At 31.1% G+C, this 14,750-nt stretch overlaps 1 protein-coding gene across 2 annotated transcripts; it reads right to left on the minus strand.

Annotated features, from left to right (window-relative positions):
• Positions 1-3,495: 3,495 nt before the first annotated feature.
• On the minus strand, positions 3,496-14,571 carry LOC105335843 (paramyosin). Of its 2 annotated transcripts, none has more exons than XM_066076665.1 (6): positions 14,487-14,571; positions 13,290-13,382; positions 13,023-13,166; positions 9,150-9,245; positions 7,027-7,077; positions 3,496-6,005 (listed from the first exon to the last, which is right to left on the minus strand). In XM_066076665.1, the coding sequence occupies exons 1-6, from the start codon at positions 14,500-14,502 to the stop codon at positions 5,092-5,094; spliced, it is 1,314 nt and encodes a 437-aa protein (XP_065932737.1). In that variant the 5' UTR covers positions 14,503-14,571; the 3' UTR covers positions 3,496-5,091. The 2 variants fall into 2 exon arrangements, with proteins under 2 accessions (XP_065932737.1, XP_065932736.1); XM_066076664.1 differs by having other exon boundaries at positions 6,991-7,077.
• Between the last annotated feature and the right edge of the window lie 179 nt (positions 14,572-14,750).

Consider the following 14,750-nt stretch of genomic DNA (forward strand, 5'->3'; position numbering starts at 1 on the left):
GGATTTGTTTTTCTTCATCTTATGGCGTGTCAAATTGAAAAAATACAAATTAGATAACATCTACACGTTCACCTGTTCACTAGTTCAACCAAAACTATAACAAAAAATCTTTTAATTCATGAATTATAAATCGCATGATACGACTTTGTTAATACATCGTATGTAGAAATATATAGGATTCTCAAATACTAGTACATACTAAACTACCTATACAATAATTTGCGTGTTTATTTTTCAATGCTCGTTCTCTGATTTATGATATATAGGATGTATTACGTTTAAAAATCAGTAACAAGGTTTGAAGATTATCCATGCTTTTTTACGTACTATATGTATATTTTTTTTAGGGGAAAAAGGATATAAAGACAGTATGAGAGATACGACATTCCTTCTAACTCTAAGCTCTGTATTCATATGAAATTTTTGAACCCCTTTTGCAGTACTTGTTGAACAAAAACCAGTTCATGTTTACCTGCGAAGACGGATCCTGGACCAGACGACCCAAAGTGTACACAGGTAGTGATAAGGTTGATTTTGAATCTATCTTTGATCTTTTGCAATCTCCATCGTAGCCCTTTTTCTTGCTACGCTAAAGTGCCCCCCCCCCCCCCCCCCCCCCTCTATAAACTTTCACTCTTCAAATTTGATGATAAAACCGATACATGTACCGTAAACATTTTTCATGACAAAATCACGAAAACATTTACCGATAATTTGTGACGTTTGTTAGAAATATAATCTAGATAGGCATGACGTCTATGAGAGACTACCAAGTCTTCCTCAGTGACAAAAGACAACAAATAATTGTTTTGTATTCATTTATAAGTTTAATGATAACAAATCCTTTTTGCATAACAGTTATAATGAAAACAAGATTTTATTTGCAAAAGCTTAAAAACAAATGTATATCTGATATTTTTTTGGTATTCAACTTCTAAATGTAATTGCACTTTGGTTTTAAAATATGAGAATATATTTGCTGCTGCTTGGACACAATTAAAATTCATGCTTTTAATCATATGTATACTTCATAATAAAAGAATTATCCCCATTTTCCTAATAATTTGAATGTCATGATATAGTCAAGTATAATGATGTAAAATACAAATAAACGAATGAAACTGTCTTTTGTGGATTTCAGTTATAATGAACACATTTCATTTGGTAGACAAGTCAATTTGTAAACATCCAAAAACATAATCAATTTTAAAAAATAGAGGGATATCAAAATTGACAGTTGAGAGGATGGATTTTGGGTGTATTCAGTAACAAGAGATCAACAGACCTGAACGGTCACCTGAGTACCATAACCCATTCACAGACCTGTCAAGAATTCTCATTATGCATTAAATTAAGTTTCATTCAAAATCTAAAGTATGGCAATGACACCCCCCCCCCCTAAAATCTTGCAACAATTAGGACTATGAAACTTATAATCTTGGTGAAAAACTTAAAGATAATAGAATGCATGACCAAATATTGAAAAACGTGCAAGACTCTGGTAAGAAGTTATTTTCCAATATTTGCTAACTTTCAAGATAGCTTTCACGTGAATATGTCTTCATAGATAAACTAAAGATGGCTAGTATACATGTTTTATTTAAAACAAAGGATTTCATCATATCTTTAACTTTGGTAAACAGCTTTCTTCTCTTTTCTAAATAGGTACTCATTTATTTCATTAAAATTCAAGAGAAGAATATTTAAATATTAAAAATTTTAAATAAAACATACAGCACCAGCACCCCCCCCCCCATATGCATTAACACTATATGATCATTTTGGCCCCACCCTCGAGTCAAAACCTCTTTCCCAAGGGACATGGAATTTACAGTTTTGGTAGTGGGCTTCCTGGTCTACATAATAATGAATTCAGTTCTTCTCATAGATGTTTGAAAGTAGAGAAGATTTTTGGAAAATGGTCAAATTATAGTCTTAATAGGGCAGGAGTCATGAAATTTACATTTATGTTTCCCTTACCCAAAAGATGCATCATACTTAATTTGAAAAAATTGGCCATGTAGTTTTTAAGAAGTTAAAAATGTTCAATGGCTAACATACGATGCAAGACGAAGGATGACGACAGAGAAAACCAATTGCAATAGGTCACCTGAGTGACTAAGGTGACAAAAATTTAACAGTGTAGTAATATGGGACAAATCCAAGCAATTATGATTCAAGCTTAAATATTTATACATATCAAAACATATAGGACAACAACATAGCTTAAAAATGATCAAAGAACATGCACCGGTATACCGAATAATCTCTATACACACAATCAGCTGCAGTATTGACCACAGGGGCCAAGCCCATCTTAAAATTAATTTCAATATGGTTACATTGAAATTAATGTTAAGACAGGCTTGGCCCCTGTGGTATTGACTGAATACCAACAAACATAAAACAAGGTATATATGAATAAAAAATTGATTAACAAAAATAAATCTCCATTTTCATATATGTCATTACAAGCACTATGAAGTAAAAATGACAACAAAAGAAAAATCAAACCCCAAATCCATTAAATATCAAAATCAATTAAGTTAATAATTAGTACCGGTATCTCTTATTTACAGTAACTAATTAAAAATCAAAGGCCGGAACGGTCACAAAGGCGTCGAGCTGACATTTTTTTCTTTTATATAGAATGATACCAATAATTTGAATTTCTGTACAAATAGACGAGTAATAGTCATATCAAATGATATTAGACTTAGAATAGAAAGTATATGAATTATGTTTTCTGCTGCTTTAAAACCAAAAATCAGTATATTTTCTTATAAAATAGGTAGTGGTGCTTTTTAATACAATAACTCATCATAATTGCAAAAATCGAAGAAATTTCAAAGTTCAAAAATAATTTGTTTCTTTCTGCTTCAAACAGTCTTTGAACAACTTTCACAGGTTCATAATTTGAATACATTAACAGTGTGTCCCTAATTATAATAATAAAACGTACATTTTTTTATTTCAATTCCCGTTTGAAACAAGATTTCCTATGGTATGGTTGTTTACAAACAAATCCACAACACGTGCTATCTAAAATGCTCGACCAAACTAACTGCATTATCGAGGTTTTTTTTGCAACGAAATTACTAGATACGTTTATCGCTTACATTTATTTTGGAGACCGTGTCCGATAACAAATGAATTTACATCTAAAATGTTATTTCTATCGGGCACGGTCTCCAATTAAAATGTAAGCGATAAACTAAAATAATATCTAGTGAATCTTTACACTTAGACCTGATTGTATTCATCCGCCATTTCTTGATTAAGCAAATTTATTCTTATGCAATGAGTTGTCAATCACCAGGGAGGCAAAGTTGGTTTTTTTGTACACAGTTTAATTGAATAAATGGGGAAAAATACTTTTAGGAACTTATTTCTTATGCGCATTTAAAAGGCGGTGCAGCGCGTGAATTTTTGGACGATTGCCAATCCAGACGATCGCTAGAAGGCTGCCGAGCATTAGCTCGACGCCTTAAAAAATTACTTCAAAATATAAAAAAGCTTGTTACATTAAAAGACAAATACTAATTCATCATTGAAAAAAAGATCACTACAAAACTCAATTAGTATACATACATGTACAAACAGCTTTATGAATTTTGTTAATACATGTAATTTAAATTAAAAATGAAATTCAATTACCCATAAATAAGAACAAAATAAAAAATTTACTGACCTAAAAACACACATGCCATTTATTCATAGATTCATTTCACTTAGTACACATTTCCTTTTAACTACATGTAAACTACGAAAACAAATAATGCTGCACAATGTCACATGGTCAGTTTTTCCAAATCTCGTCTGAGATGAAGTTATAGACAGCAATGTGAGACGTGCAACTAATCAATTAAATACTGTGCAATGATTGTAACTGAAATGAAACAAAAAAAGTAGTTCTATACAATAGATGCCAGTATATATTATAAATATTATTCTATGTATATATACATACAAATCATAAACATAAAAATCTTTCACAACCTCATCCATAGTTCTATACAATAGATGTGACTACTAGTATATAAATATCATTCTATGAACTAGTATACAGTTTAACTTCGATGTCTCGAACACTAATATCTCATAAACAATGGATATGTTGAAGTAATTTGTAAGTTTCAAACTTTCCCCCTAAAAAATACATATATATATTTAAGTATTTTACCCTCAATATCTCGAATACTCAAATATCTTGAAGTTTATTAACAGTCCCATGTAGTTCGAGATAACAAAGTTTGACTGTATATACATGCAAATCATTAACATTAAAATCTTTCATACAACCTCATCAACACACAATACAGCAATGTTGAGATCAGCAAAGCACAACATACATTTCATTATTTACAGTACAGTGTTTGTTAATACAAATACAATATATAAGTCTATTGTAGAAAAAATAAATCAGGTTTGTGACAATTTGTGAAATTCTTAAGGTTTCTGATAAGACGATTGAGGCACAGAAGGTTAAGGAAAGTCAAAAATGTGGTCATGTACAACATTAAGTATTGTTTTGTCAATTATTGCTTTTTTATTCTTAAGTGAAGTGTTCTATGATGGACATTGAAAATCCCAAAGTCAAAGTACTCTGATTTTGGATAAAGTATGTGACCAGCAAAGAAACACAAGTAGTTCCATACATAAGTGCAAGTATACAGTATACAAGTAACGTTACATTAAAAATATATGTAGAAACGTTTAATATTAACCACACACATATAGATCTATTTACAACATGACAGTTCAAACAAAATAACTGGTGATCCCGAGAGGCAGATTGTCAAAATATAATTTGTTTATACATGTATGTAGTTATCTACAAATGTAAGTGTTCAGTGGAAATTTTTATTAAAGTTTTTGATGGTTTACTAATGTTTATGTATGTCTCAGAAGAAATGAATGGGTAAATGAAGAAAGTCATACAGTTCAAGAATGTAATGCATGAATATAATGGTATGACAATAATTTAAAATATGTACAATGTTCTGCATAGAGTGTATCTTTGTCTATTTACAAATGATTGATAAAAGTCCCTTTTTGTGTAATGTGCTATGATGTGGAAGGGATATTTTTTCATTGAAATAAGAATAGCACACAGCCAATTGCAAAAATTAGAGCTGCCAAAATGAGAAAATATTGCTGCCTTTGCATTTTCTGCTGAAGATCAGAGATTGTGACAGACTGTTGTTCTGTCTTACTCTCCAGATCAGAGATTGTGACAGACTGTTGTTCTGTCTTACTCTCCAGATCAGAGATTGTGACAGACTGTTGTTCTGTCTTACTCTCCAGATCAGAGTTCTTACTCTCCAGATCAGAGTTCTTACTCTCCAGATCTGAGATAGTAACAGACTGTTGTTCTGTCTTACTCTCCAGATCAGAGATTGTGACAGACTGTTGTTCTGTCTTACTCTCCAGATCAGAGATTGTGACAGACTGTTGTTCTGTCTTACTCTCCAGATCAGAGTTCTTACTCTCCAGATCAGAGTTCTTACTCTCCAGATCAGAGATTGTGACAGACTGTTGTTCTGTCTTACTCTCCAGATCAGAGATTGTGACAGACTGTTCCTCTGTCTTGCTCTCAAGACGAGCAACTGTTTCTGAAAAATGTGTAATTGTGTCTGTTTGTGAGACGACTGTGTTCTGAAGTGCTTGTCTGTCTGCCTGTAACTCTTCACACCTGTGCTGCAGGTGTTGTTTGTCTTTCCTTTCATCCTCCAGTTCAGTGAGATGTTGATCATGTTTCCTTTCCAGAGAATTGAATATAAGCTGTAGATCCTCTTTTTGATGTTGGATGTTGCATATGGTTCCTTCCAGGTTTCTGATCTCACTCTGCAAATTATCCCTTTCTCTTTTGTATTGATCATTACGCTGTCCCAAAGCCTGATTCTGGGAGTCCAATAATCTCATCATTTGTCTCTGCTGGCACATACCTTGGAGAATCTGGTCCCAAGTTTTTTTACTTTTTTTATTTTCCAAATATAGCTGACCTATAATATGACAATGAAGAAAATATAGATTAAATGTTCTGGAATGTAACATATTTCATATCTAACTAAATATCAAATTTCCATACACATGTGCAAGTAGTTTAGTAATATACATGTACCGGCGGTATTAAAATATAATTCTTCCTTTCATTTTTTAAAACAAAACTGGGTGCCACTCTGAACAAAATTAAACTGAAATGCAACCTATTCAAATCATTAATAAACCTCAGCAAATATATTGTAAAATAATTATTTATCCATCTCTTTTATATGGTAAACACTCCTTTTCCTGACAGCAAAGTCACACCACTTTTCATCATAAGTCTGCTATGATTATCATATTATGAATGCTCTTACAATTTTAAGCAAGCTTTTTATTAAAAATTGTGGATTTGGTCAAGTTATTAATAATGTTACAACTTAATAATTTCTGTAAACTACTCCTATTCACTTATTGGTAAATCTAGATAAACCATTATTTTGATATATTTAGAACCAAAGCCAGATAAACAAGATATATAGCAATGTACAGTAAGACACAGTTAGAAGAAACACTTTTAATGTTATAATGAATTGATACGTACCGTGAAGTGATTTTCACTCCCCATGGCTTAATGACATGTAGTTAACTTGACAGATATAACGAATTATGCTTGTAATGAAGCAAAATGCCCATCTCTGACACTTCATTATAAGTGTGTTTTACTGAATCCTTAATCAAAATTCTTTCATAAATTACAATATACAGTAAAACATGCTTATAACAAAATGCCAGGGACAGGCATTGGTTATAAGGGTAAATTTTCATATCAGTCAAGTTTACAACATGTAATAAATATAATTAAAGTCACTTCGCTGTCAGTGTCAATTCATTATAGGCCTGTTCATAATAACCGTTTTTTTTTATTGTACTGCTTTCCTAATTACCATTCAACCAAAAGTTAGTTTACAGCACTGTAAATTTCTTTAGATGATTATAAAATACCTAATGTCTTTCGTGAAGGGTCGGTCAGGTCATTACCTTCAAAAGTCAAAAGAAACTCAGAGAATTCCTGCACTGTAGGGGCACGACCTGAAAACAATAAGACCAAAATGTCACACTCTGTTCCATGTATTACATATCAGTATAGTGGTTACATTAAACTTGGACGTTACCACATATCGTTGATTATATATATATATATATATATATATATATATATATATATATATATATATATATATATATATATATATATATATATATATATATATATATATATATATCACAGGCACGTAGCATCGTTTTTGAAAGTGGGGGGCCAGACTCATCCAAAAAATCTTGAGAAGCAAAAAAAAAAAAAAAAAAAAGGAAAATCTATCAAAATCCTAATCCGGGGGGGGGGGGGGGGGGGGCTGGCTTACTATATAACTTCAATTTCACTACTCATTTCCATATTTTCATATCAATTTTTTACATACTCCCAAAAAAGTGGGGGGTCCAACTCAATGATAATTCCATTTTTTATATGTAAATTTTAAAAAAAATTGTTGCTGCGAGAAAAAGTGGGGGGGGGCCCCCCCCTGATGCTACGTGCCTGTATCAGGCTTGGGGTGATTTACATTGTAAAGTAATGCATTACATTACCATTACTTTATGAACTTGGGCATTAAATTACCATTACCATTACTAAATTTCTTGAAGTAATGCATTACATTACCATTACATGAGTAAAGTAATGCTTTACCATTACCATTACTTTGTGAAAAGTTGACAATAAGTTTAAAAAAAATTAAAGTAATTTGAAAGCTAAATAAAAAGTTTTTGCAAATGTTTCGTATATAAAACACGCTTACATGTATTAATAAACATATTTACAGGTTCATGTTCACCATCAGGTTCAAATTGAATGACTTATAGAAGATTGCTGTTGCACTTTATGATCAGCAAAGTTTCAAAGGTTTCATTTTTTAACTGCATCCTGTTGGGATTGAAAATCTAAGATATGAGTGTTCAGGCAATAATAGAAAAAAATACACGAATCTTGTATTTTCTTTCAGTACAAACTATTTAATATACAACACTACAACACAGATGTTGAGAGAGAGAGAGAGAGAGAGAGAGAGAGAGAGAGAGAGAGAGAGAGAGCTTTAAAGGGTGTGTGTCTGTTCTCTATTCTAATGGAACACAGTTAAGAGAGGGGTGGAAATTGGGGTGTTTAGCACCTCTTAAAACAATGGATTGTTATGATAGATTATCCGGGGGGGGGCATTGTGTGTTGTTAACACATTCTTAACAGTAAAGAATTCATTGAATGCCCAACTAGTTGGAGTAAATTTTTCAAATGATATAAAATTCTTAATAACAACACTCTTAAAATGTTTTGAGATTGTGTTGTTATAGGTAGTTATATTGACAATTTAAGAATGGATTTTTTTAAAAATCATACAACTAAACTACCTTTATCTCAATAATTATTTTTCTTCTTTAAAACAATTTTTAATCAAATACAATTTCAATTATTCAATTCATCACAGTTTTAGAAATAAACTTGCGTAGAAAAGCATAGTACATGTAATGCAAATTAATGCAATGTAATGCCAGCATTATACTAGATTTTGGAAAGTAATGCATTACATTACCATTACTTGTAATGCTAAATTTGTGGCATTACACATTACTAGCATTACTTTGAAAAAATGTAATGCATTGCAATGCATTACCATTACATTTAGCATTACCCCAAGCCACACACACATATATATATATATATATATATATATATATATATATATATATATATATATATATATATATATATATATATATATATATATATATATATATATATATATATATAGATAGACACACACACACACACACACACATATTTATGATAAATAATGCAAAAAACACATAGGTGTCTTTCACATTTGCAATATTAAAATGATAACCACAGTATGTTATACAATGATGCAAATGATTCTGCCCTAGCTTTCTCACAATTAGGATTTCACAATGCTTTATATTCATGTTTCAAATTTTGGATATTGAAAGCAGAAGTATCAAACAAGATGAATATCTGTATTAACTCAAATTATATTCAATTTGTTTGTTGTTATTGAACTTTTTTTTTATATATCTAAAGAATGTTAACCAATTACCACATTCTCTGAAAAAATGATCATAAGCAAGCCTTTGGTCTTCTTCTTCTATGTGGTGGAATATAGCACGCTGCTGTGGGCTGACATCTCCCCATCCTGGATAAAGATAAATTGCAAATAATTTTCAGTAAAGCATACATAAATTTTAGTGTTGAATATAATCTAATATCAGAAAGAGTTACAATCAACATTGAATATTAATGTGTGGTTAATGATACAATATATTATACATTTTTATATGTTACAATATTGTATCATAGTATATGTAAATTTCCTATTGTATTGTATGATACAATTTATATCTATGAATTAATACTATAAATACAATATTGTATCATAATACAATGGGGTCAATACAATGATTTAGCTACCCGAGAAGTACAATAATCACCGTGCCATAGGCTGTTATTTAAACCAACTTTTATTTGTAAGATTCGCGGTTGCAAATATTTCTCGACGCAAACCAGACCTTGTTGTATGGTTTTTATAACAACATATGTCTAGATATTAAAGCTTACTCGTGAAAATTACTCATTTTGAACCAGTTTATCTTCTGTAAATTGTGAAATAATGTTGTCGCATATAAAAGTTGGTTTACAGTATCCTAGTGTATCAAGTTTTAAACTGAATGCCTCTTAATAAAATTTTAACAGCTGTTTTCTCTTTTCCTTTCCTAAGAAGAAAGTTGTATACAATTTGATTGGTTGATGGAGAACAATTTGAATCATTTTACTTAAGGTAGGTCCTGGGTTTACTGCTTGTGAGAAAACCTACCCTGAAAATTTGTCCATGTGATCGATAGGTTCCAGAGTTTTATTTCTAAAATTTATTTGAGGTTCGTCTGCGTGGTAATAATGTTATCGTAATTCAAACAAAGTGTCACTGATAAATTCAAGCAATGCCATTTCAATGAAATATATAGTAAAATGCTTATCTTAGTCAAAAACCGCATTTCAAAAGTATGCTCCAAACTTTTAAACGATCTAGACGAACTTAATTCTACTCAACACTATAACAGAAGAGAAAATTTTCAATCGATTCATGAAAAATAATCAATATATGTTCTCTGCCATTTTTTCGCAAAACAACTTTAAAATATTTAAAAGATTTCACAAAAACCTATATTTTCATCACGACGTTAGCCCGACGTCATCAATTTCTTACGTCCGAGAACCAAAAAATGAAAATGCGCTGGTTGACAAGACTAGCTGATTAACACATATTAGAACATGCGAATCCAATTAACATTATTATGAATGTTTTCGGATGCATAAATGCAATTAATGTAAGGTTGTGAAGAGAAGAAACATGGCTACTTTTCTTTTCATGAAACTCAATGAGTCAATCATTCAATGCAAATATAATTACCATACAACTATTGACATAGTAATAAGTTTGAATTTGTATACGATAACTAGTTAAAGCCAAAATAATTTTGATAATTAGATCAGTATTTGAAAATACAGAATTTATAATTGTTAAACGAGTGAAGTTAATGCAAGCGGTTCAATTTATTTACAATATACTTGACTAAACATGATTTTAGATGAAAGAGTTCCAACGCACACTCATACATTATAGAACTAAATGCAACAATGTATGTCACATCTTTAAATTTTTAGCACTTGATAATTATAAATGTTTGTATATTAAAACTGCAATTTAGCTTTTTGAAATATTTCATTTTATGTTTCTAAAGAAATGTATGAGTTTGCTATGACGGTCAACTCTTTACGCCGAATCCCATTGAGACGTCAGCAAACCCACAAGCTACGTTAAGGGCTTGCACTGTAACATAAACTAGAACTGTCCTAATGGGACTAATACCCCCGCGAGGCTAATTTCAAATGGGACAAATAATTGAATTGAATAATAAAGGTTTGGAACACATACAAATAAAAAAAAAATAGTTAACAAAGAAAAATAAAAATAAAAATTGTCAGAATTTCAACTGTAAATACGTATGTATAACAGTAATACATTTACAAATGTATGTATCTGATATTCTTTTTATTTAATTGTTTTAAAGAAAAACTAACAAAAAGACAAAATCTTAACAATAACCCCTCCCTTTGCAGTAAATGGAAATACTGGTAGCCAAGCAATGTTCTTCTGTTGATAAAACTTTGAATATCTTTCTAATAAGAGTCTTGACAGATGCAGTTAGTTGTTTCAAATTTTCCTCACTTTCTCCTAAGGTACAATGGAACTCCTTATCAGAAAATTTATTTATCCCATAGGACTATGATTCTTTTTTTGATGAGCTTGTTAAATTTAATAAACTCCCATTACCATACTATGTAAAAATATGTAAAATAGAAAATTTAATATTACAAACAATTTTAGAATTGCCAAAACACTACAATCATATCAGTAATTTTGAATTTCATTTACATTAATGCCCTATAGGGTCACTTCAATTTACTTGACTAATAAATTTAAACAACTTCTAAAAATAGTTACCGTAACTTCTTTATTAATAATGATATTATTTATTTCCTTATAATGATAGAAACTTTTGGTTTACAAGAAACAGTTTTTAAATAGCCCCAAAACCACTGCCCATTTTACAGATTATCAATTTTCCATAAACACATGCTCCATCTGAACCATGGCTCAGATAATGCCCCCCCTTGGGACAAATGAATTCAGCCACACCTGTCTTTGATGTTCCTATTAGCTCCTAAGAGTTTATCATTAACAAACAAAAATTTTGCATTGTCAATTGATAGAATACATATAAAAAATAAATTTAGTTCAGACATAAAGACAAAAAACCTCTAACTGGATGTATTTATATAAATATATTTCAGAGTGTTTTAATACTAATTAATAAATAATTTATAAAATCTGTAAGGATTACCTCCCTTACTTTTCAACATCAGTGTACAATATATAGAATAAAGAAAATAAAAATCATTAAATCTTGTCTGATCTTAAAAAAAAAATTGCAGGTGCACATCTTCAGATTGTGATCAACATATGTACAAATTTTCAGACTGTTCCATGCAGTAGTAAAAAATTATATAGGGGGTCAAAGTTGCATCTACAGACAGACGGACGGACAGACAGACAGACGGACAGGGTGAAACCAATTACCCCCTAAACTTCGTTTGCAGGGGTATAAATATAATAGCATTACAGTTCTGGAGGGAATTTTGACTCAATTATTTTTCCTAAAAAAAAAATTCATTGGATTTCAAACTCCTGGGGTACATCATCAGTCAAAACAAAAAATAAAATAAAAATAAGGTTATTAGGAAATTTTGGCGAAGTGTTTCTCAAGAAGATTTTGAAGGTACCCTTGGGTCCCTTCTTTGATAAATCATCCTTTCTTTTGAGTTGGCATCAGGGTATGACCTTTCATTTAAATGAAATATAGACTAAATGAAATTCATCCAGTTCCAAGAAAGAATATGAAAATGTGCTACTGCATGAATGTTGAGTAAGTTCTGATTTTAAAATCCTCATGCAATTTATCAACCCTTGCAAGCTAAAAATTATAATTAACTAAATCATCATAAATATTATCATAAAAATATAAGATCAAAGTCTAATTAGATGTTCATTTAATATTGACCCAGGTTTATTCTTTCTAGTATTTATATGTATAAAAGAACACATCCTAAAGTCAACCATCATACAATTCATACATGTAACTGATTAGGCCTGCAAAATAGTGACTGTAGTGGTGTGCGACCAGTTCTCGCCGAGTACCATTTCTCGCCAGAACATTGTTACATCATTTTACCAACACATAAAATTATATACGAAAAATGACGTCACAATGTACTGGTGAGAAATGGTACTTGGCGAGAACTGGTCGCACGCCAGTAGCCTTGAGAATGATGATTGTGCATGTGTGAAACTAACCTTGGAGAGTTTCTGCAATAGGTCGAGGAGATGGGGTAGGCAATGTTCCTCCTGTATTATCTGCCATGGTGGAGTTTGGGTGGGGAAAACCCTCTGTGTACTGCAAGAAATCATACACATGGTCTGCATTTGCAGGACGGTTCCCTATGATTGGAAATAATTCAGCAATTAGCAGTTTCTTTTGTTTTGTGCAATATGATGATATACATGTATTTTTATCAATTCAAATACATGTATAATGTGAAATATATATTTAACCCAAAATACCTGTTTTTGCTTGAATAAAGTTGACAGCGTGGTATATACAATCCTCATTGGTGGTATTTTGAATAGGAAGAGTCTGCTGAGATACACCAGAAACTGAAAAAATAATCAAAATGAGCTTACAATTATTGCAGAGTCTTTATTCATTACAGGAGCATTTAAGAATTTGCTTATTTTAGATATTAAGATGATAGTTGTAAAAAAGAGATGCAAAAAGAACCTACTCTCTGTTTATAAAACCTAAAAGTAGAGAATGGTTGCTGCATGATTCATTTGTATACATGTTTTTCTTTTAAAGCAATATTATGTGTAAGTAAAACAACTAAATTTTAATTTATATGCATACATTAAAAATAGTGAACAAGTTACAGAAAATGAAAACAAAGACTAGCTTGGACTAAATTCAAGCAAATGAATTTGTACAAAAACATATAGCTGCAGGCAGCAGGTCTGTAGCTCCCAGACTGAAACAGTTTGGATGGACAACCTAGAACTACAGTTCCACGTGTATTAAAAAGTTTCTCTTAAACATGCTAAACAACCTCAGGAAATGAAGTACTGCGGGTATGTTAAATTATGTGCAGATCAAAAGTTGCCATTATTTTCATGTAAACAAACTGATTCACTTTTTACAGGGCTGGTGATGGTGTTAACAAAGTGACGATATCTGCAGTAAAATGTCAGAGAAACTTTTTTGGGATCAAGTACCGTTATTTGTACAAAATGTGTTATAGCGGTAAAATATGTCAGAAAGAAAAAATTTTTGGAATCAAAAATTTTTTTGTACAAATTTTTTTTGTACAAAATGGGTTTGAAAATAAGAATGCATCTAGAAAATATATAACCTGAAATACATCTGCATACAATGTATATATACACGTAGCATGTACAAATTATACTCTTAAGATAATTTTAAGGCATTTTGAATTTAATAAACAAATAAACCAGCAGGTTTATGATGCATATTACAATAAAATCTCGCAGTCTCTATTGAAAACACCACGAAATTCGCCAAAGGTGTCGAAACATGGTGTAAACTAAAGACTGCAAAATGAATTGAGACTGGGTTAAGTAATAGACTCTTAGAATATTGACATATCGCGGGTAATACAGTCCTGCAAATCCTGCCAGCATCCAGCATATGATATTTATCATTAATCTATTGTGAAACAATACATGAATATAACCATGATAACTTACGATTTGCTGTTGCCATTATTTTTTAATTTGTAAAAAAAGTTGAAACAGTGAGAAACTTTTGGCGTATCCAACTAGTACCTTTTTGATGAGTAAAAATGATTGGCTGTTCCCTAAAACGCGCTCGCCCTTGACGGATTTACATTCGGCGCACCTCGGCCGATTCCGGTATCCTACATCAAATGAGGTACGAATCTGCCGAGGTGTGCCGAATGGACGAGGTATAGAATAGGGTACTTTTTATATCCTATAACCAGGCACTATAAC

This window comes from Magallana gigas, chromosome 2 (genome assembly GCF_963853765.1).
Source record: "Magallana gigas chromosome 2, xbMagGiga1.1, whole genome shotgun sequence".
In the NCBI taxonomy this organism is placed as follows: Eukaryota; Metazoa; Mollusca; class Bivalvia; order Ostreida; family Ostreidae; genus Magallana; species Magallana gigas.